The sequence below is a fragment of the Ilyonectria robusta genome (assembly GCF_021365365.1).
Source record: "Ilyonectria robusta strain PMI_751 chromosome Unknown BGZ61scaffold_1, whole genome shotgun sequence".
Taxonomy (NCBI): domain Eukaryota; kingdom Fungi; phylum Ascomycota; class Sordariomycetes; order Hypocreales; family Nectriaceae; genus Ilyonectria; species Ilyonectria robusta.
In genome coordinates this window covers 3247273-3273100 of record NW_025764435.1, presented here as the reverse complement: position 1 = coordinate 3273100, position 25828 = coordinate 3247273, and the positions used below count along the sequence as shown (strand labels likewise).

The following is a 25828-nucleotide window of genomic DNA, read 5'->3' as shown; positions in this document are numbered from 1 at the left end:
CTCAACCTGGCAAGGCATGGCAAGATATTAACGCTGCTTCTCCGCCTTCGCTTTTTCCGTCCTCGTTCCATTTGTATTTATTGCTCTTCAAGAGACAGTCGCCGAGCTCTCATTCCTCCCCGAGCCCGTGTCTTGCTCTTAGGCCATGTCGTTGTCCAGTCGTTAGCGCCTCTTTCGCCGTGTTATTGCCCACCTTCATGCTGCGCTCGTCTTAACCACGCATATTTGAACCGTCGGGTTCGCCCGCTCAACTTCGCGAGCGCATTCTCCACAAACCGTCCCGCGAATCCTGCGTTGCCTTTCGGGCCAACGGCCTCCCGTCTCACGGCCGGACCTCAACCCTTCCCTCCGCAATGGCCGCCGAATCATCAGAGAAGAACTCCGGCGCCGACCGCTCGCCGCCCTCCAGCCGAGGCGATTCGACCGAGGTCGACGTAGCTCGTCCCGCCAAGGAATCGAACGCCGACCCCGAGAAGCTCGCCCTGCAAAAGGCCGACTCACAGGTCGTGTCGCCGCCCAAGGGACCATCCTCCGACGACCTGTATGCTCATCTGCCTCCCGACCAAGCTGAAATACTGCGCCGCCAGGTCATCAGCCCCGAAGTCAAGCAAGGCGTCGCTGTCTTGTACCGCTACGCATCCCGCAATGATATCATCATCATATTCTTCTCCTCCATCTGCGCCATCGGTGCCGGCGCCGCTCTCCCTCTCATGACGGTCATTTTCGGTAACCTGCAGGGCATTTTCCAGGACTACTTCACGGGCCTCAAGACGTACCACGAGTTTACCAGCGAACTGTCCCATTTTGTCCTGTACTTTATTTACCTGGCCGTCGGCGAATTTGTTACTACCTATATCTGCACCGTCGGCTTCATCTATACCGGCGAGCATATCAGCGCCAAGATCCGTGAGCACTACCTCGAGAGCTGCATGCGCCAGAACATTGGCTTCTTCGACAAGCTCGGTGCCGGCGAGGTCACCACCCGCATCACTTCTGATACCAACCTCATCCAGGATGGCATCTCCGAGAAGGTCTCCCTCACCCTTGCCGCCGTCGCCACCTTCGTCTCAGCCTTTGTCATCGGCTTCATTAAATACTGGAAGCTGACGTTGATCCTGTTCTCTACCGTCATCGCCCTTCTTATCAACATGGGCAGCGGTTCCGCCTTTATCCTCAGGTACAACAAGCAAAACCTGGAGGCGTACGCTATCGGCGGTAGTTTGGCCGACGAAGTCATTAGTTCGATCCGTAATGCCGTCGCGTTTGGTACCCAGGACCGTCTCGCCAAGCAGTACGATGACCATCTTAAGAGGGCCGAGTTTTTTGGCTTCCGTGTTAAGGGTGCCCTCTCCTGCATGATTGCCGGCATGATGATGGTTCTGTACCTCAACTACGGCCTGGCGTTCTGGCAGGGTAGCAAGTTCTTGGTTGACGGAGATACATCTCTGTCTAATGTTCTGACCATCCTCATGTCCGTCATGATTGGTGCTTTCAATCTGGGGAACGTCGCCCCCAACATGCAAGCCTTCACCAATGCTGTTGCCGCCGCTGCCAAGATCTTCAATACCATTGATCGCGTGTCGCCCCTGAACCCTACCGATGATGAGGGTGAGAAGCTTGACCATCTCGAGGGTACTATTCGATTGGCCAACATCAAGCATATTTACCCTTCTCGGCCTGATGTAGTTGTCATGAATGACGTCAGCCTCGAAATCCCTGCCGGTAAGACTACTGCTCTGGTTGGTGCGTCTGGGTCCGGTAAGAGCACAATTGTTGGCTTGGTCGAGCGATTCTACGATCCTGTCGAGGGCAATGTCTATCTCGACGGACACGACATCAGCAAGCTTAACTTGCGGTGGATGCGCCAGCAGATGGCTTTGGTGAGCCAGGAACCCACCCTGTTCGGCACTACCATCTACCACAACATTCGACACGGACTTATCGGTACCGCTCACGAGAACGAGAGCGAGGAAAAGCAACGGGAACTTGTCATCGAAGCAGCCAAGAAGGCCAACGCCCACGATTTTGTCTCCGCTCTCCCAGAAGGTTATGAAACCAACGTGGGTGAGCGAGGATTTCTCCTATCTGGTGGCCAGAAGCAGCGCATTGCGATTGCCAGAGCCGTTGTTTCGGACCCCAAGAGTAAGTTCTTCTTCTAAATATTCTGATATCCCTACTAACACTGTTGCAGTTCTACTTCTGGATGAGGCTACATCAGCACTCGATACCAAGTCTGAAGGCGTGGTGCAGGCTGCCCTGGAGGTGGCTTCTGAAGGACGTACCACCATTACCATTGCTCACCGATTATCCACTATCAGAGATGCACACAATATCGTTGTCATGACCGAGGGTCGTATTGTCGAACAAGGAACGCACAACGAACTCCTTGAGAAGCGAGGCGCCTACTTCAAGCTCGTGTCCGCGCAGAATATCGCTGCTGCCGAGAAATTAACTGCCGAGGAGCAAGCCAAACTCGACGAGGAGGATTTGACTCTTATTCGAAAGATGTCAACAAAGGATGGCCTCGTCCTGGCTGATCCCGATGACGACATTGCTGCCAAGCTTGACCGCTCCACAACAACCAAGTCCGCGTCCAGTGTTGCCCTCCAGAATCGCAAGGCTGAAGAGGAGGAAAAGTACACACTGTGGACGTTGGTGAAGCTAATTGCTTCTTTCAATGCTCCTGAATGGAAGTTTATGCTGATTGGTCTGGTCTTCTCTGCCGTCTGCGGAGGTGGAAATCCCACACAGGCTGGTAAGTTCATTCCCCGTCATACTCCAATGCAGCACCACTGACTGACATTTTATAGTGTTCTTTGCCAAGGAGATCGTCACCTTGTCTGTACCAGTCACCCCCGAGAATCGTCACCAAATGAAGAAGGATTCGGACTTCTGGAGTGCCATGTATGTGATGCTGGCATTCGTTCAGTTCCTGGCATTCGTGATCCAAGGTGTCTTGTTCGCCAAGTGCTCTGAACGACTTATCCACCGAGTTCGAGACCGCGCCTTCCGCACCATGCTTCGACAGGATGTTGCGTTCTTTGACAAAGACGAGAATACCGCTGGTGCCTTGACCTCGTTCCTCTCAACCGAGACCACTCACGTTGCTGGTCTGAGCGGTGTGACCCTGGGGACAGTGCTGATGGTCATGACGACTCTCATCTCTGCGTGTGCCTTGGCACTGGCCATCGGATGGAAGCTCTCCCTTGTGTGCATTTCGACTATCCCGGTCTTGCTGGGAACTGGTTTCTTCCGTTTCTGGATGTTGGCACACTTCCAACGGCGGTCAAAGGCTGCCTACGATTCCTCGGCGACCTTTGCCTCGGAAGCTATCTCTGCCATTCGAACTGTCGCTTCCTTGACTCGCGAACACGACATCCTGGGCCAGTATAAGGCATCTCTTGCCGAGCAACAGCGCCGCAGTCTGATCTCCGTGATGAAGTCGTCGCTCTTGTACGCCGCCTCACAGTCTCTTCTCTTCCTTTGCTTCGCGCTTGGTTTCTGGTATGGCGGCACCCTTATTGCCAAGTACGAGTACGGCATGTTCCAATTCTTCCTATGCTTCATGGCTATCATCTTTGGTGCCCAGTCTGCGGGTACCATCTTCTCCTTTGCCCCCGACATGGGCAAGGCATACCATGCTGCAGGTGAGCTGAAGAGGCTGTTTGATAGACAGCCCGTCGTGGACACCTGGTCGGACGAGGGTGAGCGCTTGCCGGAAGTTGATGGTACCCTTGAGTTCCGGGACGTTCACTTCCGCTACCCAACCCGACCGGAGCAGCCTGTGCTCCGCGGTCTCAACCTCACGGTCCGACCTGGACAATACGTGGCTCTGGTGGGAGCATCTGGCTGCGGCAAGAGTACTACGATTGCTCTTCTGGAGCGCTTTTACGATCCCCTTTCTGGTGGAATTTTTATTGATGGGCATGAGATCAGCGGGCTGAACGTCAACGACTACCGATCGCACATTGCCCTCGTGAGCCAGGAACCGACTTTGTACCAGGGAAGCATCAGAGAAAACATCCTTCTGGGAACGCCAGTCGAAAACGTCCCGGATTCGGCCATCGAGTTTGCTTGCCGCGAGGCCAACATCTATGACTTCATCGTGTCCCTGCCGGATGGCTTCAACACTGTCGTGGGTAGCAAGGGTGCTCTGTTGTCGGGTGGTCAGAAGCAGCGTATTGCTATTGCCCGTGCGCTGATCCGAGACCCCAAGATCCTCCTGCTCGACGAAGCGACGTCCGCACTGGACTCAGAGTCGGAACATGTGGTGCAAGCGGCGCTGGACAAGGCGGCCAAGGGCCGGACGACAATTGCCGTGGCCCACCGTCTCAGCACGATCCAGAAGGCGGATGTGATTTACGTGTTCGACCAAGGCCGCATCGTGGAGCAAGGAACTCATTCAGAGCTCATGAAGAAGAATGGACGATACGCAGAGCTTGTCAACCTGCAGTCCCTCGAGAAGCATTAAGATGGCGTGGGGCAGTGCCAGTCTCCCGGATGCGGATGACGGGGATGCCATGAGGAATCCTCTTGGGCGGTAATAGCTTGTGATTTATTATTGCATGGTTATCCAATAGGACAAAAGTCTGGGAAACACTTTCGCATTGGATGGCGTTAAGGGATGGATGGATACTTTTTTATACATAGATCAGGCGAGTACCATCGCGACGCGAGGCTGCCAATCTCTACACTCATGTAATGTCTTCTTTGTACATTACCTCTTATTATATATCGACGCCGCTCGAAATTGAACAAAGATTTTGCAAATTGCGTTTTAGATGTGTGCGATGAACACCAACACCCCCTACTGGCTGAGTCGGATGGATCAGGCTGATAGTTGCGCCGACTCTTGGCTCTCGACTCTTGGCGGAATATACGTAATAGTACGTAGACAGTCAGGTAGATGTCAAAGTCAAAGTCGCTGCCAAGATATTATGACAGTCTAGAATACGAGCACTCGGAAAAGACGGAAGACAGAGACAGCTGCTGGGTGATGAGTGGTAGATGAGGCTGATACTATAACAGACACTACGCATGGAGGCAAGACCAAGGCAGGCGCCACAACGCAGAGCGAGATTGGAAGAAGGCCTTGGGTGGCGCGGCGAAGAAAAGAAGACATGCGGGCTGGCGGCTGGCGGCTGGCCACGGGGACATGCTGGATATAGAACGCCGCTGTCCCTATTCCGAAGGGGGGATGATGTCTTAGGCCTAGACGCGGCGGCGGCACGCCTCTCGCAAGTGTGCTCAGGTGTGATTACCTCTATTGTGGACGAGGTAGGTTAAGGCAAGCCCGGGGTTGCGAGCTACACGTGCAGAAGGCGAACGGATGGCGTCAAAAAGGAAATACGATCGAGCTGTGGTGGTGATGATGGAGACGATGGGAGTCTTGGCAGGGGAACATGACTGGCGATTGGCCGGCTTTGAGGTTAGCTGTTAGCTGTCTCTGTGGAGGCGCGCGGCGACGGACCCGGACTTGCGGATGGAGTCGACGGCCTGGAGTACCGTACATGGCATCTGGGTTACGCGGACAGAGCGGGTTGCGCGGGAGTTGGATCATGAGGACCAAGAAGAGACCGGCCGCCTTTGATGGTTCCACAGCGGCATTCTCGAGGCTTGGTGTCAGTGAAAACTAGAGGTGACGGGCGCTCACCGGAAGGGCTACGGCGAGAGTCGACGTGCCCCATCAGAGCCGCGTACTATAGGGAGATGGGAGGCATAGTCCGCGCGGCAGAGCTACCTGAAGCTGAAGACAAACGGTGAGACTGAGGCGACGAGAGTGGGCTTTTGCAGACGGGCAGATATGGGACGAGAAGCCATGGTTGACGCAACCCACGTAGCCGGCCGGCTTCACAGAGAAACATCCAAGTCTTGACTGGCAAATAGACAAGCCAACACCTGCCGACGAGGAAACGATCCTGCCAGATGCTGGGGGAGACGGGCTCCGGACAGACAGGGGATCCCAGGCCACCAGCAATTGAACATGGAGTCTAACATGGAGTCGGGCGTGGAAGCCAATGGCGATTTGTCTTGGTGGCATGGTGGCTGCTTTTGCTCCGACCAAGCGAGATTTGACGGCCACGGTGGGAGCGCGTCGGTGGCCTCGGGCTCCCCCCCCCCCTATCCTGCGTGGCCCTCCCGTTTCTCCCATGTACAGTACTTGCGTGTATTTTTGTTTGATGCGCTCCGGAGCACCATTGCGCGTATTGTGTGGGCTGATGGCCCCCGATTGCTCCCAAATGCCGTCGCCCGGTGTCTGCTGCATGGTGAAGAAACAAAACAAGGTCGGGGGCGCCCGGGAACTTCTGCATCACGCGCAACCACGATGCAATATTGGTTCCCAACTTGGACTAGTTGTCTTGTGGAGTGAAGGCGTGGTGCTGGCGAAAGTCGAAATAGCAATCAAGCACGACAAAGGAGGCTGAAGCTAAATTAAATCTGTCTTGCTTCGTGGCTTCCTAATGATTCTCTGATTCTCAACTCTCTTCTTCTCACATTCTTCTGCTGTTCTGGTGGGTAACTTATCCTCCGCCCACGTGTGTCTCATTTCGGCCTGCGCGAAATAGCTGTAATGCGTGGGATGTTAGTGTCCCATGGCGCATGAAGGAGCACGGAACGACGACAAGCGTCGCCCAGAATGTAAGGTAGGATTTCCATGCTGCACCGAAGAAAAGATTCAAGTAGTACAATGTGAAAATTCCCTCTCTCGCCCATCCAGAGTCGCACTGCATAATCGCCATGGCCAGCAGAGGAAAAGGGCAGGCAGCTGCAGGGACCAACTTGGGAACGCCGTGCATATTACCACAGGGCGGGGATGCAGTGCATGTATGCGCTGGCCCTTGTGCCAAGATGCGTTAACAATAAGCCCTACTCAACAAGCCCGGTCTCTGGCATGGCTGGCCAAGAGCTCCGCGAGTCTAGACGCTGGGCGGGAAACCGATCTCGCAGCTTCTAGCGCTGCTGACTTGGATCGGGCAGGTTGGTTTGGAGGAGGAAATCACGAAAATGGCATCCATGGCGTTTTGGTTTCTGCCCATTTGTCCTCTTTGGTTAATTGGCAAATCTAAATGACCTCCTGCCTCCATCTAGGCGTTATTATCCCTCCATTCATCCTGGAGAGACGAGATGTCATCTCTGGCTTCTCATGTCCGGGTCCGTCCAATCCGATGGCGAGTTGTCATCTAGATGGTTCGGTTGGCTGCCAGCAAATAATGGCGCGCCTGCGTGCCGTGGAATCAGAACCGCGGATCAAGCAACGGCCGAGGGCGCGGATGAAAGCTTAACTGCCGTAGGGTCGCATTTGGGTTAGCAACTGTGCCGCTGCTGGATGTCGCGTTCCTCGAGAGGAGTCGACTGCGTGGTACGGGAGTACTGAATATAGAGCGCGACGGGGAATCCGAAAGAGGGGACCCGACTGGCAGGAGCGAGCAAGAAAGCAAGGAAGCACCCCAGCGGCCCAGTCAATAAAGCGTAGCGCTAGTCTACTGCAACCCACCAGAGCCCCAGAAGGCCAGAAGGGGAGGGAAGACCCACACTACGGCCACCCGCGTTGCTAGTAACGCACAATTGGGACACAGTGCAGGTGCTACGGCCGTAGGCTCTTGCTAGTGGTTGTCGGTAGTCAGGTACCAGCGGCAGGTGCCCCCCCACTAGGTGCCCCCCCACTAGGTGCCTACCTACCTACCTAACCAACGTCCACCGTTGCTGCCACTACCGTTGTGTACCACCGCCGCCAACACCGACCGCTATTACCTCAAGCACCGTGGATATTCACCCCGCGACCAACCATCTCCAGCAACCTCAACGCGTCCCCCACCGCTCACCTGCCACGCCAGCGGAACTGATCACCACGCCGTGCTACATGCGTACCTAGGAACGCAGATAGCCGCGCCCCGGGACGGTAGGTGACCACCAGCTCACTTCCAGGGACCCTGGCTTTCGGAGGATGCCCTTGTTCTTTGGCTGGGGTCGCCCTCCGCCTCCTTTGCCCAGTCATGCTCCAATGCCGCGCCATGGCTGTTCTCGATTCGGGCTGGGGTTGGATAGTGCTGCCTCTTCAAGCTGGCGCGCTGGTCAGCAATTATCTTCCCGCTTGATGCGGTCCCTGATTGCGTGGTCCACCCACACACCCACATGCAGCCTGACCCTGGTCTCTATCCCCGTCTTCAATCCCCGGCCCACCCACGACCAGTGCGTCCTCTGGGTCCGGCCGTCTAGTGCTTGGCCTAGTTGTCGTTCCTGGGCTTGGGGACTCGGTTGATGTTATTTCCTCCACTTGCCCGCCTGTTGCCCATCTTTGCTCCTTTCTATCTCGCGCACCGTTGCCCAGAGCCGCCGACGATCATTCCTCCTGGGCCCGCTCGTTCTCGACCTCACTCGCCTTGACGATCCCTCGTTAAGCCCAGTCCCGACGTGCTCGACCCATCACGCCCTCTGCCGAGACATCTGCTTCGCTCCTTTGGCCTTGTCTCCAATCCTCTCTCTTACTCCTTGATCGTCGTTGATCGAGGCCTCGACTCAGCCCACCCGGCCGCCGAGACAACGGCCCCGACCTGCGTGCGAGCCTCGCTGCCAACCACCTCGGACGACCACATCTCAGCTGCTCTCGTTCTCCTTCGGTCTCGACCAATCCAGTCTCTTGGCCGCTAAATACCGCCATCGTGGTCGACATCGGAATTGCTCTTCGTCTGGCCGGTCACGCACGCGGTTGGTTCTCATTCATTTGAGCCGCCATCTATCGCCTGGCACAATCTCCCCTCGAGGGCTCGTGTTCTTCACCTCAAAGACGGGTTATGACACCTCGGCCTTGACGACATCCGGCGTTGTCTCGTAACATAAAACACCGACACCCCTCATCGTCTCGACCTGTCGGCTTCTATTTTTTGTTCGGCTGCCTGTCTGTGCTGAACTGTTACCTGTTGAGCCAACCACGCTCCCTATACCGTCGACTGGGTCCATCGTGGTGAAACACGCAGCAATCTCGCCCATCCCAGCCCAGCCAGCTGCCACTACCAGGACCGCCCAAAGCTGTTGCTGAACGCGCCCAAGACAGGCGCATTTTCTCTCTCATCTTCATCTCAATCTAGTTGGGCGACTTTTCGTCTCGTCATTCGTTACCATGGCCACTTCGGCTCCCCCATCCCGCATCACTCGCCCCAGCCTTCGATTTTCCTTGGGCCTGCTGCTCGTTGTAGCTTGTCTCGCCTCAGGAACTCTGGCCCGGACTGAGACACACCACCCCCGCATCCGGGTTCGCCGTGCGATCGATCTCGCCGGTTCGGAGGCCTCGAACCCCCGAGCGATACACGACACATCCGTCCAAGACCAACTGTGGAAGCGTGCAGACTCAGCAGCAAGCGACGACGAAGAGACCACCAAGACCAAGACTGCAACAAAGACCTCAACCAAGACCTCGAGTTCGGCCAAAGCCACAACCGAATCTGAATCCAAGGACAAGGCTATCGCAACCGTCACCACCCTTACCATCTCCATCACCGACTCCGAAGCCACCTCGACAGCCGATGTCACTTCTTCACCCCTTCCCGAGGCCTTTGATGGAGATCTCGATGGCGAATTGAACACCGATGCCGACAGCAACTGCCCTACCTTCCTCGATGGCGTTCTCGCTGATCCTTCGTACGAGGCCTGCTATCCTCTCTCCATGATGCTCCAGGTAAGCTCCCACTATATATCCACTGCGTCATGCTATAAATCCTAACTCGAGATCAGACATCTCAGGGTTTCTTCAACGCCCAGAAGCAGCTACTTAGTGTCGTCAGAGTCCTGGATGCCACCTGCGCCGCCAACGTCACCTACTGCACCGAGTTCTTTGACGCCGCCGCCGCGAATCTGACAGCAGAGGCGAACTGCAAGAAGGAATACAACAACGGCGACAGTGTCGTTAAGCAGTTCCTCTTCGGTCTCCAGGCCTACGAAATGATGTATCAGGCTACTTGCCTCCAGGACCCTGATGACGACATGTATTGTTACGCAAATGCTGTCACCAACCTTACCACCGCCTCCAACGCCTACTTTTACTACCTCCCATACAATCTTACGCTTCCTGGCAGCACCGTTCCCGCGTGCAGCTGGTGTGTCCAAGAGACTATGGCTATCTTTCACACTGCCTCAGCCGATCGATCCCAACCCATCTCCAATACGTACGTAGACGCAGCCAGGCAGGTTAACACAATATGTGGCCTCAATTTCGTCAACGGCAGTCTCGCTGAGGCGACAGCATCTGCCAGCTCCATTTTCATGCCCTCTTGGACAGGCATGATCACCTCGGTCGTGGGAGCTGCCCTCATCAACACTCTGTTATAGACGGATTCCTTTGCAAAACATGGCGGTCCGCGGCTCGTTCCTTTACGGCCCTTCGACGAGGACCCTCATATTATCACTTTTAATCGCGACGCCTGCAGATCTTCCTTCATTTTGGATCTGCCTTTTCTTTTCGATACGACCATTGGTATATATTCACGACTCTGATACCCTCACCCAGTTTCCTCGGCATATTTCTTTTTACACCACTATCACGGTGCTTGTCTTATACGGCCGCGATGGAATACTCGGTTATATTACCATTTTTAATCTCGGACGGGAGGTACATCAATCATTATTTTTTAGTTCCGGTATTAGACGGATTCAATTGTCAAAAGCGAGCACAGCCCGGAGTTTGCATTTTGGGTTGGCAAAGATCTCCATTTCAACGCATGGACATCCTAACACAGAGGATGGAGGAATAGTACGGCGCAAGCTGTGGGACGCGGCCAAGGACGGATGGAATAGCCTCCGTGCCTGGAGGGCCTTTACAGATGGAACATATACGACCTCTGTATGGAGATGAAACGCAGAAGAATCTGTGATGGGTAGATGGCCTAGGCCAATGAGCTACTGAACAAAACAAGTTTAAATCATTCCTGTTTTGTGTGATGCGGTTTTATGATGTGACGTTGTGTGAGTCTTGAACACGTAAACCAAAACAGCTCACTCAATCACTCTGTCTTTATTTCCCAGTACAAAGTAGACACTAATTCCCTCACCTTCCTACTTCTGCATGTTGACTCGTATGAGGAAGGAGTTTTCCCTTTTCATTGTCTACCGTGCCGTTTCGAAGTTCGCGTAAAGAGTGAGATTAGCCAGCATGGCACTGCAAGAACTACAGCCTATTCGACCAGTTGCTCGGCTGAGTTCTCTTGCTACCCAAACGAGCCGCACCAATGTAGCACTGACACCATATTTCCGTTCCTAGTGGGATGTTGGTGGCTGGACATCCGCCGCTGGACATCCGCCACTGGCTGTCGGAACGATCTTCCGGCTGATCTCATAAGCTGTGCCGCAGCCTTTATCGTGGCATTTTCTCAAATGTTAGATAGGTTCGGTCGGTTGTTGGGGCCGACGGAGCAGGGACCAGCTGAGGAGCCTTGCAAGCCTGCCACTTCCATTGTGGGCATAGATTACGAGAGAATATTGCGAGCATGCATAAATCGTATCTCGCCGAGAAGTCCACGACGCGAATGCGGACCGATACTTGATCCTAGCATCATAGTAAAAAGGCCTCATGTTTGGGTTTCGATTTCTTGGGCAGCAGCAAATGGGAAGATTTTGTCAATCTGAGCGAACCTAGCAGTATTCGGATAAAGGTGCATGACGTGCATGCCGGTGAGGAATTAGTCTCCCGCACTCTTGAATTAGCGGCCCGGGATGTTTCCTTGATGGAATATTGGAAGCAAGTCCCCGGCTCGGTGTACCATCGGCACGGCAGTTGGACAGAAGTAACGCGGCAACATCGAGAGACAGGGAACCGTGTCCCGGGTTGATGACGGGGATACCTCTGAGCGATGGAGAGAATTGATCATTAATGCCACGGTGCACACACGCCTACGTGGTTGACTATATTTGGTATATCTGGTTGGTGATGGCAGCGTGGGGTGAACGGGAAGCTTGCCATCTCGGCCCGAGCCCCCTCGAGGTGAACGCACCAGGTGAAGATTGACGGAAAGGACACCTGTCACGCCTCGGATGAATGTAACACACACCGTCTAACTGTTTCGTGCCCGGGCTACCTTGACCTAATGTTGTGTAACTCTGCTTATATTGGCTGAGACTGCATCAAGACCGACGAGTCCAAGCTTCCCATTGAGATGTGCCCTCACCCGACCTGTCCGAACAGTCACCAGAGTGAAAGATGATTGAGGAACACCTGGCGGATTAGTCCAGGTATCTTCTAATTCGTCGGGCTGCGAGTAAACAAGAGGAGAGAAGAAGCCCTTGATTCGCATCCAGCCAGTCTTAGGTTAGAGGGGCGTCTGTGACGCGCAATCACACTCACTCCACGGCAACTCTCAATGGATAAAAAAGCGGCGCATCTGAACTTGTGCGGTTGGGTCGACTACAGATACGTCGAGCCGGGACAGCCTTCGGATCAGCCCCGGTCCCCGTCTGATCACTTGTGGCTTTCTCGACATGGCGTATGACCAGCGCAGTGGTAGGGACCTGATAAGCTTATGTCAAAGCGGAATCATGACCTACGCTGCTATTCAAGCTAGCAGGAAGGAGGAATCGAGAGGGTAGGCTTCTCAGCTAGGGGCGTATGTCTGATGGCGATATACTCGTACCTGACCCAACAACGGGCTGGGAAAACGAAAGATCGCTAGCCCTCGAGATGGATACTACTGCAGCACGCCCAAAGCGGGGGAAGAGGGGGGAGGGGGGTTATCAACGCAGGATGGGGCTGTTGTCATCGCATGACGGGGAATGACGACGAGTGAACCTAAGACATTTTTCTTTTAGTCCACCGCACCCTCGACAACTCAACCATTGTTACAGGCCGATCGAATAATTCACGCACTCAACACCAATCAAAAGTTGGGGCTGGCTGAGAGGCGCGGGATGTTGTTGCATGAGGAAACGGCCTTGTTGCCACGTCTGGGCCAATACGAGCTGCGAGCATTCGCTATGGCCCCGTCAGATGTCATATGCATCATCGATTTTAACAGGGCGGCCTCGGCTGTTGATATGGCGGAACTGCTGCGATAACTCGGCGGTCTTCCCACCCGTTGCAGCGGGCGGATTTGGCATCACAAACGCCCGTAATGGCCTGCATCAGACTGCGAGCGGGCGACTGGGGAAATGGTCTGGTGGAGGCTTGACTTGGTTTCGTCGATCCACCACACTGATCCCCCAGCTGCTAGCATGGATGCTTGGTGACGAACCAAGATGCACCACTGAGAGTCAACTGCAGGTCAGGGCCATGCTGTCAGTGCATGCTGATGCCGGCTGATCATCATCCACGGTCCGGGTCCATGGCGCTCACCTCCCAGGATAGTTTGCCCGGGGACGGACCTAGTGATGCGGTGCGGCTGCTCATCCACCCTACCTCGTCCTCCATGAACAAAATAACCTCGTGCAAAGAGCACTAGGGGTCCAGAGCTAGCAGGTGGCTAACAGCAAGCCTCAGGATCGACTGAGGCGAGGCCGGAAAGTAGCGTGCCTTGTCAATAGTCTGGGCCGAGCGTGGCTGCTTGAGCGCGATCTCCTTGCCTGATCCTCTTTGCTAGCTTGATGGCGGCGGGGATGGGAGATGATGGCGGCTACTCTCTATTCGCGTCTCTCCAGGTCGCAGTCCCCAGGTCGCAGCTAACTCGCGTACCCGAAACGTGGGAATGAATGGGCCATGGCCACGCATGATTTGCAAAGAAAGCGGTGAGGATCAGGCCTGCATAGCTCCCTTGCGTTGGATTGAGGATTGGCTCTGCTGGATTTCACTGAACCCAGTCAGTGCCGGCGAGCAGATCAACCCAAGCTGCATCGGAAGCGTGGGCCGTGAACCAGATGATGACGGGCTTCGTCTCGTGTAACGTGGGGAAAATGCCCACAACGCCAGCAACGTCGCAATCACAGCAGCTGGCTGGATCGGGCCAAGGCGCCAGTCTGAGCGGGAGAGTGCTCTGCAGCACCGCTAATCAGAACGTGGCAGCGACACCCACATCGGACGATGCTGTGCTGATACTTGCTTCTCGGCCCTGGTGGGCGGCGGCAATATTCAAGTTTGAACCTGCGGCGTCCGGCGTCCAGCGGCCGGTGTCCAGCGGGGAGGTTTCAGCTTGCAAAACCCAGCCACATCATGCAACCAGGGGATTGAAATACAGAACCGAGGCCAACGCGTGTTGGCACCTTGATCGAGGGTTGATATTGTGGTGTGGGGTTCAGAGAAACGAACGGCCTGGTCGCGGGCGCTACTGTTAGTCGGACAAGCATCCCCTGCGCTTCATCGATCCCGCTGTCGAATCAGACTCGGCCGGATCCATCCCCGGCCGTCCGCCAGCACCCAAGAAGCATATGGCCAATGACCAAAGACGGCACGGAACGCCAGGCGGGGTATTTTAGGCGGTCCAGGGTCCGAATCCCAAATACCAAAAGCAATGAACGAATGGTCATGGTCAACAAACCTGAGCCCACCCGACTTGTAGTTCTCAGAGAATTTAGGATCGGGAATCGTTCTCGGTACCGGCATCGTTCTCGGTAATTGATGAGCAGTAGAGAGTCGGCAACTCGGGCTAGGTTATCGATTGCTTGGAGTTATGGTCGAGTCTGTGAAAACAAAAAGGCACAGCGGTTCGTCACATTGTTGTGCAATTGCAGGTGGTGGATGACTTGTGCCGTGTGAGGGGCTGAAAACGCCACGCACTGGTGAAAGAGGGAAGAGACATCTCGCCCAGAAGCCTTGGTGAACAATGCGCCAATGGTACGCTAGACCAGCCCAGATAGCCGGGTCAGGATCCGATCGGAGGCAGCTGGGCGGGGAGGGGAGGAGAGATTTGAGATGGATGCTGTACTTTGAGGCTGGCGGTGACTGGGAGCCGGGGTTGACTGGCAACAAACGTTGGGAGGGTGGGCTCGCTCGTGGAGACGGTGTGAACGTGGCAGATCTAGCAGTCAGCACAATGGTGAGAATTGAGAGGCCATGGATGCTGTGATGTGCCTCGTGCGATGGGTCATGTCTAAACCGTCCGCCATGTTCCATCTAACAAGTGCTTTGAGTCCGTGAGATTTCGCTCCACAATGAGGTGCGGCTAACCGACCGGCGGCATCGAAGCGATTCCCATCGAGTCCAGCAAGCTGGGAGTCTGGGCGAACGGGAGATGGAAATGCAGGGACCGGGATTGCCATGACGCAACGATGAGCACAATGTGTTGGTAGGGCACGACAGGTTTGGTGGTGGTACGGTGATGCAGCGATGCAAGGTAGGGAGAGTTGTGGGTTGGAGGTTGCCAGTTCGTTGGTACCTGAGGCCCGGGATCAGCGGGGTGTACTCGCTTGCTGACCTCCCTGTCTGTAAGGGAGGTGCAGGCGGCAAGAGCGAGCTGCCTATCTCGGGGCCATGCAAATTCGGCTCAGTTCAGCAACATCGATCCAAATATAGCCTCCTCTACCCGTCCCTTCCACAAGGTTGCAACTACCTAGGTAGGTAAAGGTAGGTAGGGAATTGTTTAGAATACGCGCATAGACTCGCAACTATCATAGCTCGATGTGAGTGCACACGACCACATGTATATGTGCATGAATGCGCATGTGGACTTGCGTAACCACCTGTCAATCCGGTGTCATCAACGTCAACCATGCTACACACAGGTGTACGCCCCCACCACTGTAACCTGTGACCTTGACCACCGCCGTCAAACCACCACCATGGATCCACGACCAACATCTGTCCCATACCCCCTGGGCGAGTTCGCCGGGAGTGTGTGAAGCCCCCAGGAGCGTATAACCAAAGTGGCATGGTCACCTCATTCCCTTTGGCTCCGTCCCAAACAGGCTTGACCTGGGACTATCAGCCATGCATGCGGATCAACTCGCCAGCCTGGCCTGGTCGCGGTTTTCATAGAACCGTACAATGTAGCTACCCTGCTTAGAATTCTTGGGTCGAGGTAGCCAAGCATGTAGGATTGTCAAAGCGCCAACAAAACATGGCGGCGAGTGAGGCACAGGAGGGGCGAGGAGGGAGCATCCTGCCCACCCACTCTGTTCAGTAATTTACCACCCGCAGATTCACTTTTTGTCGATGATTGAGCCATAGGGCAGACTAGACCACTCCCGGGGCCTTTCTTCGCTCAGCCGGCCGGTCACCGGGCTGGAGATTTGAGATCCTTGGCTGCAAAGCTGTGGATGATGGTGGTGGCGTGGGCATGGCATCCAATAGCGCCACACTCGCGTCCACGGACACCAGCGAGTGCCCTTTGTAATTAACTCGCTACCATCGTAGGCCCTCATGACGGAATGTTTCCCAACGACTGACTAACTGCTTTTGCCTGACCCGGCAGGTGGGTTAGCGTTTTTCCTTTCCTTTCCCTTTCGTCCCCGGTAACCGGTTACTCGAGGTTTCGTTGAACTGGACGCAAGGAACTTTGGCACTCTTCAGGCAGGCAAAAGAACCAAGCTTGGACTGACTCGAGCATGTCCTATTGGCTCATCAGAGTCCGGGTCACTCGGTTAATGGGAGCTGAGGTAAGGGTACCCAGGGAAGCTCATAGTCGATTAATTCCAAAAAGAGAGAGGACAGCGTTGTGATTTTACCTCCAGCCTGGTTGGGTCGCCCACGCCCTATTACTAGCCTCCTCCCTGTTACTAGCCTACTCCCTGCACTCCCGTCCGTACCGCACGGACGCTCGTAGTGCAGCCCGCAGCCTGCATGCTCTAGACACAACCACCTGTGCGCTGACAACTACCGCTGTAGTTGGGCGGGCCTCGTTGCTCAGGTTCTTAACCCTCGTCCCAACTTTCGCGTCCCTTCCATCCTTTCCAATTCACTATTTCGCACTCAGGCCTCTGGCTAGCCCACACGAGGCGGCCTTGCGTATCCTGTCGGCCGTGTCCTGCTTGGCTCACTCTCTTGGCTACTAAGCCTCACTTCGTCTTCTGGCCGATTTCGATTTGGAACGAGAGCTTGGGCTACAGCTACCGGCTCCTCCACCCTCTCCCCCACTCCTCCACCTCTGCTATCACCATTTCCATCGCCATCATCCAAGCTCTGGCTTGCCTGCCGTCCTGCATACATCCCGCCCCTTTTGCGTCGTACCCCTTCCGATCCTACGCTCTCCTTTCTTTTTCTTTATTGTGTCTGTGTACAAGCACAGCACAGCACAGCACAGCACAGCACAGCACAGCAAATCCACGCCCCTCCGCGCTGATCGATCCCCTCGCCCCTCTGCCGACACACGCCCTCCCGTTGCTCTCATCTTCTCGCCCCTCAATTCCGCAACCACAGTACCTAAGTTACAGCTACGGCCATCACCCTACTTGAACCCACCGACCTGGGCCTCTCTGTCCTCCACCTCGGGAAGAATGCGCCGTCTCGCGTGAGACGGATTCATTGACGTCTCGTCCGTTGCTCTCACGCCTGAAGCGCCCAGTTCGCTCCGTCCGCCCCGTTTCCTGGTGGCATCTGGCCGCCACAAGGCTCGGCAAACACCAAATCCGGCCGTCTTTGGGGTCGACCAGCCGCCGCCGCCGCCGCCTCTCTCAAAAGCCGCTTCTCTCACAAGCTCTTTCCTTGGATCTCGATTCTGACTCTCGGTCCCTCGCCGCCGCCGCCTCACTGCGCCATCAATCGGGGCCCAACTGAGGGTTTGACCGGTCTGTTAGGGTCTTCCTCGTGTCTCTCCAGCTTTCGCTTCACACTCCCCCCCTGGCTGCTTAGGGTGTCTCTGTTGGTTCCCTGCCCTGCGACAACCACCACCCGCCCAGTGGACCCATCCGCATTCCTTGGACGAAGGTGGGCTGCTGGGGCTTCCCGTCGCGCTGTCCCTTAAGTAGGCCGATCTCACCCCTCATTGGATGCGACCTGGGTGACCATATAGGGTCAACCTGCCCATGTAAGTTTGCTCAATCGATGCAAGCGATTCAAGCTGCCATTTACCTCGCCTAAGCTGGACATTTGTTTCTTCTTGCATGCAACTTTTTTCTTGGATGGCAATACTCCCATCCTGAGGGCTCACTGTCCATGTCCTCCACCACCGTCGAGACTGCTGCCAACAGCTTTGGTGTCCCAGAAGCCATGGCTCGTCCATATACACCTGCCTGGGCTCCCGATTCTCGCCAACCGCCTCGCGATCCTGGCCATCACCATCCCCAGATCTATAATCAACCGCCCCAAAGTATTCGATTGCCTCCTCCAGAGAGCCTGGTATCCGGAGCGCCTGGGAGCCGTGGTCCCTCGCATCTGCAATCTTCACAGTACCCGAGGCTTGCTCCTCTATACCAGGGCCCCGATGTGCCGACCTCTACTCCGCACGCCTCACGCCCTCCACCGCCGCCTGGGCTGCCGTCTCACCACGGTTCAGCCATCGTGGTCGACCAGCAAAGGCACCATGGACTACATCCAGCCCAGACCCCGCCTATTCTATCCCCTCCCCCAAGCTCCAACCCGCCAACTTTTCAGAGCCAACGCATTTTGCACCCTGCCCGAGAACAGGCTACCCCAGGACCTCAACCTGCACTCCCCACTCGTCCTCCAGCTGTCGATACCCGTGGTGACCAACGCCCAGACATCCAACCAGCTCCCCCAGCTGCAACCGCAAAGGTACTTGCGCCCGCCGTTAGTAGCCCCCCCGTTTCCCCTTCCTCATCCAAACCGCGCCACATGAGCATTCCCAACCTCCTTAGCGATGATGGAAAACGAAGCGCCATTGTCAACAGGCGTGCCAGTGGACTAGATGCTGAATACAACCTTGAAATTCGCCAGCAGCCGGTAGCCGCACGATCGTGTGGCTTTGGAGAGAGAGACAGGAGGGTTATTGACCCACCTCCTATCGTTCAGCTCACCATCAACAGCATCTACCTCAGTAAAGCGGAGATTAACGCACGACTAAAATATCCTCATTATATCATGACTTGCTCGATTTATGATGATTCTGGGACTCAGGATGCGGCTTTCATGCCCGAGGAATACCGACAACAGCGACGACTCATGGGCTCTCTGGTCGGTGCGCCGTTTGTGGGAAAAGACGAGTTTGGAAAAGAGGGGTGCTTTTTTTGCTTCCCTGATCTGTCTTGTCGGACGCCAGGGGCATTTCGTCTCAAATTCAGTTTAGTCATGATTGACCCCTCTCGTGCAAGCGATGTGGTGCATTTCCCGGTTCTTATCGAAACTACCACCAACGTCTTCACCGTCTTCAGCGCCAAAGACTTTCCCGGAATGCAGGCTAGCACGAAGTTGACAAAGCGACTAAAGGAACAAGGGTGTATCATCTCCATCAAGAAAGGCAACGACAGGTCGAAAAATTCCAGGATCCACGATGACTTGAGTGATCAGGAGCAAGACGAAGGGGGCCCGTCTTCTTATGGCAAAAGGCAACGGCTTTCCGGTCAACAATAGCTACTCGAGGTGGGAGCTACGGGGCGTTTGGATAGGTTGCAAGGTAATCGTGTTTCGGAGACACATGACTGGGGCAGCTACTGGTGATCGGATTGGGTTTGTTTATGGTTTTACAGTTTCATTTTCCCGCCATTTCACAACGGGAACCTCTGCATATTGTTATACCCACGACCTGGCCTAGCCTCATGACATGCAGCGAATGGCCTTTTTACCCTTCTTTTAAGCAATTATATCACCGAAAGGGTGTTTATAGGGATCGGGAAACAACGCCAATATTCGGGCATGAACGAGAGAATTTTATTTGATATTCTTGGGATATTGTCTCTCGGACCCTTTGCCTGACGCAGGTGTACAGAGCCTATGGTTCATGGATGCCACTAAGTATCTTCTAACTTGCAAGCGGTTCTTGAGAATGCCAAGTGCCAATGACCACTTTCTAGCGTGCGGGAGTTCATCAATATCCATATTCACCTCGGTTGATTCCAAACCCCCGGGCTACCGTGACGCAGCTTCCGCGCAGGACATCTTACCGCTATCCCAGTAGGGGTGGAGCTGTGGCGATCCAACTCCGCCATTTAATAATCGGCGGCAGGTTTGGATTGGTGGAGTCTCAGGGAGGTAGGCGTTCCGAGACCCAGTGCGGCCTTGGTCTCAGCCAAACTCGGGTTGGGGCAGTGTGCGAGATGATGATTCGGGGACCGACGATCGATGGGATCTGCAGAGACATGATCAAGTTTGGAAACTATCTTTTCTCCTATGACACTTGTCAAAGACAACCGTTGGGAGCTGGGGTTTCAATTGTCCAGCCACGTCGCCCTGTCCCGTTCCGAAATCCTGACGCTGTGCTTCCGAGCCTATCCGCGGGGGAGATGGGGGTGATTTGGAACGGCTGGCACTCCGTCAATGTTGGTTCAACAGTTCTATTTTGCCTCAGATTGAACAGCACTGGGAGGGTGACATGGTAGCTGGTGGAGCATGCGTTCGTTCAACAAGGACGGTATTCGTTTAAAACCATAATCAAAAACACGGATCTACGAGACCTCACCAACGTGGAAATTCGAGGGAGGAAACTCTGATCGAGCCCCGCAGGAAACACGCCCCGACACTCCAGTGTTTGGCAAAAGCAGCTTGCTTCTGGCATAGAGGCGTGGGCCTCGGCATCGGCTGGCAGCAGAACTACAAGAACTGGACATGAACAGGGTGCCTAACCCGCCACTTCGGGTTCACCAATGGCCGAGGGCCCTGCAGGACAAAGCAATTTCAGGTCTCAACAAGCCCTTGCGTCGTGATGACCAGACAGTGTGCAAGGGTTGACAATTCAGTTGTCTCAGAGGGGATGTCTCAGAGGGAGGATGTCACCAGTGAGATCCCAGAGAGTCCTTGATTGGCCGGGAGCCCTGAGCGGAACGCCGCCGGACGACATCGGCTTCGAAGCCCTCGATGGTCCACTGCATTGGTTCTCTTGTTGCCGCTTTCGAGGACGCCATGGTCGGGCTCCAAGGGGCCCGAGCTGCCGAATACCACATGCTTCAAAGGAGGAGAAAACATGTGAGTGTGGTGCTTGGGCTTGTCTCGCCTGCATCTGACCAACAAGCCAGCCATCATGTCTTTTAGGGCTTGCTGCATCCCGCAGGTGACTTGCCGTCATCTCGATTGGCCGCGGGATGTTGACCCAGCCACGGGATTGTCTGTTGGGAGGGGGGCGGGGAAGACGCTCAAAGTATTGATATTTACTTGTTTTTACCATTGACGCATTCGAGATAGAACGAAGTGAGCGTCCGCCCCAAGAGGAGCAAAAAGAAATTACAAACCCAGCGGAGTGGGAAGAGATGGCGTCTTTCCCGCCTTGTTGACTCTTGCCGCAACTCTTTGTCCCAAACCCGCAATCTGCCATGACCGCCAAATGACGTTTCCGTTTCGGCTTCGCGAGCATTCCAGATGGACTTTCCAGCCCCATAGCGCCCCATCGCCATGTATTGATGGCTTTTTAGCTTCCACTTGCCGCCGTGTGCCGGGTACGGAGCACAGTAGCTTCAAACAGCTGAAAGGCTGCTCACTCGGCCATTGGGCTAGGGAGTTCAGCCACGCGATTGTGATGGAGGGTGCTGGAGGGTGATGGAGGGGAGCCGGGATGCGAGGCTGTCAAAATGGCAATCTCAGGACGATCGGAAACCGGGCGGCCTGTAAGGCATGACGGGGACAACTCTGCCGTGAAAATGACCTGTCAGTGAGACTATTCGGTCCTAGTTTGTTGGGGTGAGACCTGGACTTCTCGAAGAGGCAGGGCGGATTTTGATCGGTGAGCCGATGGCAAATCAGCAGGGTCGAGAAGGGTCCTTGGGATGTGTGTGTGCGTGCGTGCGTGCGTGCGTGCGCGCATTCATGTGTGTGGAATACGTTCACTTGTTTATGCGAGTTGCACAATAACCGATCAGCCACAGCTGCGGGCGGCCCAAAGCGAAGGCGGCATCACGAAGGCGGTATCCCAAGCCGGGACGGAAATGCGCAAGATCAATATTCACACCCCACTGGCGGAAAGACGTCGTCACAATGGCATTTGGTTCTAGACTAACAAGTTCCCTCGCCCGTTCGTGGCTTGGCGGGAAGTTTGTTGGTTGTCAACTCTCCACACCGGAAAGCCACGCGGCGAAGGATCACAGCCGGCTGCGAATGGACTTGTGCTTACCGTGCTTGTCTTCTCCATTTTATCACCCTGCATCCGTCCTCACTCCTCCTTACTCGTCCTTATTCGCCACTAACATTAAAAGCGGCTGGTGCAAGTTGAGCATGTCTCGTCGCCATGTCGGGCGGGCGAGAACCTCCGCCCGTCAACGCTCGAGTCGTGTTTCGGAAGAAGCCAACCGGTCAACCTTCCACCCCCCATGGTGCATTAGGCTGACCATCCTCCTGGAGCTTTCCAGTGGATCTCGAGGAGACGTTATTGGAATTCATTGACTCACAGGGTGGAACAGTCTCAGCCCAACATCCAAATGTTGGGTGTGTTGTCGACCTGTCGTTTTGTACAAGACAATATCCAACACTGCCTGTCTTTTCTTTTGGGGCGCCGATGCCGCTCACATCCGGCTGCGTGTTTGTAGTTGTGGTTCGCTACCCAGGAAGAAAACCCGGGATTGGCGAGAATAATTGAAGTCCCCTCGGTAACCAGAGACTAGATTTTTGACGTCAGAGGGAAACCCTTTCCGGTCACATCGTATCTATCAATCTTGAGTGAATGCCTGCCAATACCATGGATGTGGCTTAGAATGCCTCAGGATCTGGCGGCAAGCTCGCATCTCAAACACCTTGCCCGATCTGCGTCCTACAATTGATCTCTAGCTTCCTTGCCGCAGTCACCCAACGGTTATTATGCTCGTTCAAAGTCAAACACCCAAGATCTACATCACTCTTTCCACTCGCAGCTTACGGCGTCTGTAAGTGGCAAGCCTGAAATCCAAATGTCTGCATTCCTGGTTGGATGGACTGGCTCCATCTGCTGTTAAAGAGAGCCCCATGTGGTTGGGCAGAAAGAAAATGAAAGGCAAAAGAACCGCATTCCACTATTGAGGAAAGTGACCACATTAACTTAGGGCAACGACGTGTCGAAAACGGCTGATCCATCCCGGGCCGATCTGCCGATCTTATCGAGGTCTGGAGATGATTAAGATGGTGTCTCTCATTGGCCTCGTGTCCGTTGGGCAGAACAAGCCAAGGGCGAAGCTTTGATTGTAAGTTTCAGTTACTTTGCCTTACGTGCTGCAAAGTGGTTACTCTCCTCAATCGGTGCTGACACGTTTATGCAGTCGAATAGTTATCCCTTGCTTACCCTCAACATTCCTCGCCCCGAGTTTAAAACATGCTCTTTCGCCTTCCGCCACAATACGGTTGTGGTTATATCACGATCGCTGCCTACCATGATTATATGTACTGAGTGGCAAATAAAGTATATCAATAGAACGATGTGTATTGGAACATTGCATGTTCGCAGTATAATTATCACTAACTCTCCAGGGTTAGCTGTATCAGTTGAATAACAATGGCGGAAGTCGACTCCATGCCTGTGACCAATTCAAGACACTCCGAATACTCATGTTTGAGTGTTGGATCCCATTTCTCGGCAACAAATAAACGCCCCTAATTGAGTCACCGCTGAAATCCACATGAGTGTTTAGAGGTGTTTGTGAGATTTGAAAATGATGTAATTGATTCAGCGGTAGTGCTGAGAAGATATCACCAATGCCGATCATTATCGTTGTATCATAATCCTGGCTGTGAGCGAATAATGATATTACGAGGCGTATCAAAGAGAACTGCCACAAGTCCAGAGATGAATGAAGTGACATGGGGAAATATGCAGAACCGCCTGCGTAACTAGCGACCGAGAGAGTGATCACAACACTTGTTGTAGTCGCCGTCCAGTCCAGCCAATGCAGTATTTAGTATCTCTAGGACGTATGAACCAAATAAAATCTCCTATACTATGTAGATCACAGCAATAAATTGAAACGAAGTTGATGATTTTTCTTTAAATAAATGATGTGTTCGTATATATGTCCATACGTACATATGGCCCGGGTGTTGAGTCAAACCCAATCAAGTAATATGGAATGATGGCTAATTGCACTCCAATTGAGCTCTAAAGCTCAAACTCCGAAAGATCATTAGCCTCATTTTCTACCGAAGTGGTTGAAAATGAATTGATTTGACACGAGCCATATGTGCCTCCTTTGTTTCCTGGAGATGGTCGACCAGGAGATTACGGAGTGGGTTGCACAGATATGTGAAAAGGGAGGAGAATCTACCAGTGTACTCGTAGTTGAAAGGCTTCATAAGAAACGCATGATGATTGTCTCTTTTCGAGACCATGGCGCATCGAGATATTTGCGGGTGATAGTGAAGTCAGAGTGGACAAAACACCAGGCTCAACGTTTCGCGGTTAGCTTTCCCGGGATATAGCAGGTGGATGGGTTATGGCACATTGGGGCGCCTTAAAGCGGCAGTGTTATTGACCGCCATCCATCACTATAAGGCGATGTTCCAGCTTAGAGATTGGAGAGCGATTAGGTAGTTAGCCGTCGTTGATAACACTATGGGATGAAGGCTACAACGGTCCACCTATCTTTTCACGCAACGCAGAGTACCGATCAGCACTTGACTATTCAGGAGGATAATATTAAGTCATAATGACAATAAGGTGACCGTGCAGATGCCGTGTCGAATTCTCACGTTTGGGCATACCGGGAATGGTCCCTTTGTTGGCGGGATCAACCGCGGTGTCACATGCAGTGCTTGATCCGTACGCCACCAAAATGCAGATAACACACATGTACAGGCGCTTCAGGGCATGCTAAGGAACATGCTCTGGTAGAGGCCTCAAGACCGAACCATTGCATTGACAAGCGTGCGACAAGCCCACGCCGTGGACGTTGTGACGGTCACTCTTGTCACCAACTCACCTGCCACATGATTCACCTCGACGGCCCGGCTCGAGTTGCCCGATCAAGGATCTGTAACATAGGTGTACCTTCAATACTAGTAGGAAAAACAGTCTCCTTATATCCTTAATTTGATGGGTTGAAAGAGTACATCGCAGTCGGCGGAACTTACTTTAGCCCGGACGGTTCAATGGCCATCATATTTGTTGAATTGGTACTGGGAGAGACCGGATGTGACATACCCCGGCGTCAATTGCTTTCTTATCGCAAATTTTAGATGCGACACACCGCCGAGAGCAGCTGAACCGAAGCCATGGCAGCACCTTATGGGAGGGAAAAGGTGGCGCCCGCGAGTGGGACAGGGTGGCAGTGAGCAATATTGAAGCGGTCTGGTATAGGTGGTTCAGGTCTGAGGATATAGTGCTCCCGTCCTACTCGGGCCATTGTGCTGTGAGGGGCTCGGGAACAGGTGTCGGAAGTCTCTCACGGCGGTGGCTTGAACACAGACACGGCAAGCGCTTGTTGTCACACCTCGACTCAGGAGTAGTGATGCGATGAGTACTGTAGCACGAAGTACATGGGTCCAGTCGTGGGCTACAGAAGCGCTGGCCAGGGGAATGGGCTCGAAGAGTCGCGGCCGTCTTGGACCCTTTCTTGGGTGTGAGCTGTTTCTGCCTTGATGCTATTTGCGTAGATATTTTGCTTTGGAGGGAGCGCCCTGAAAACAACGAGACCAGCAAGGATGAGGTTGTGACAGGGGTAACAAGAGTCGGGCTGTATCATGGTGAGGTCCGGGCCGAATGGCGGGCCAAACCAGGGCGGAACGGCTTGCTGTTGGGTTGGTGAGTCTGGAACCTCGAGAACAGGCTAGCGTTACCTCATACAACTCCGCTGTCGGGTTCATTGGCCTCGACATGGGACGAGGCGCTGCCACATGCCGCTTCGCGAGTGGGCAGGATGGTTGGATTGAGATGTTGGCAGTCAGCCACATTTGAAGTTTTATTGAACTAGCCGATAGTTG

The 25828-nt window shown here is 54.3% G+C and overlaps 6 protein-coding genes across 6 annotated transcripts; 4 read left to right on the top strand and 2 right to left on the bottom strand.

Annotated features, from left to right (window-relative positions):
• Positions 1–353: 353 nt before the first annotated feature.
• Positions 354–4471, top strand: BGZ61DRAFT_337021 (ABC multidrug transporter Mdr1; the record flags this gene model as incomplete). The annotated part of the gene is made up of 3 exons (XM_046239018.1): positions 354–2142; positions 2192–2755; positions 2811–4471. The coding sequence occupies 3 exons, from the start codon at positions 354–356 to the stop codon at positions 4469–4471; spliced, it is 4014 nt and encodes a 1337-aa protein (XP_046112575.1).
• A 4647-nt stretch (positions 4472–9118) lies between these two features.
• On the top strand, positions 9119–10323 carry BGZ61DRAFT_471191 (uncharacterized protein; the record flags this gene model as incomplete). The annotated part of the gene is made up of 2 exons (XM_046248180.1): positions 9119–9673; positions 9730–10323. The coding sequence occupies 2 exons, from the start codon at positions 9119–9121 to the stop codon at positions 10321–10323; spliced, it is 1149 nt and encodes a 382-aa protein (XP_046112574.1).
• BGZ61DRAFT_22516 (uncharacterized protein) lies at positions 10089–10928 on the top strand. The gene has a single exon (XM_046238154.1). It carries the CDS (start codon positions 10343–10345, stop codon positions 10844–10846), a length of 504 nt encoding a protein of 167 aa, XP_046112573.1. The 5' UTR covers positions 10089–10342; the 3' UTR covers positions 10847–10928.
• A 3272-nt stretch (positions 10929–14200) lies between these two features.
• BGZ61DRAFT_438988 (uncharacterized protein) lies at positions 14201–15079 on the bottom strand (the record flags this gene model as incomplete). Its single annotated transcript, XM_046244308.1, has 1 exon — positions 14201–15079. A coding segment is annotated over exon 1 (274 nt), but the record flags the coding sequence as incomplete, so codon positions are not given.
• A 2922-nt stretch (positions 15080–18001) lies between these two features.
• Positions 18002–19375, top strand: BGZ61DRAFT_525858 (velvet factor-domain-containing protein; the record flags this gene model as incomplete). The annotated part of the gene is made up of 1 exon (XM_046252839.1): positions 18002–19375. The coding sequence occupies one exon, from the start codon at positions 18002–18004 to the stop codon at positions 19373–19375; it is 1374 nt and encodes a 457-aa protein (XP_046112571.1).
• A 1234-nt stretch (positions 19376–20609) lies between these two features.
• BGZ61DRAFT_22419 (uncharacterized protein) lies at positions 20610–21629 on the bottom strand. Its single transcript, XM_046238144.1, has one exon. The coding sequence runs from the start codon at positions 21330–21332 to the stop codon at positions 20703–20705; it is 630 nt and encodes a 209-aa protein (XP_046112570.1). The 5' UTR covers positions 21333–21629; the 3' UTR covers positions 20610–20702.
• Between the last annotated feature and the right edge of the window lie 4199 nt (positions 21630–25828).

Bases quoted from the DNA above. Each gene is read 5' to 3' on its own strand.
- BGZ61DRAFT_22419 (XM_046238144.1), bottom strand. From the start codon at position 21,332: ATGGGGCTGGAAAGTCCATCTGGAATGCTCGCGAAGCCGAAACGGAAA.
- BGZ61DRAFT_22516 (XM_046238154.1), top strand. From the start codon at position 10,343: ATGGCGGTCCGCGGCTCGTTCCTTTACGGCCCTTCGACGAGGACCCTC.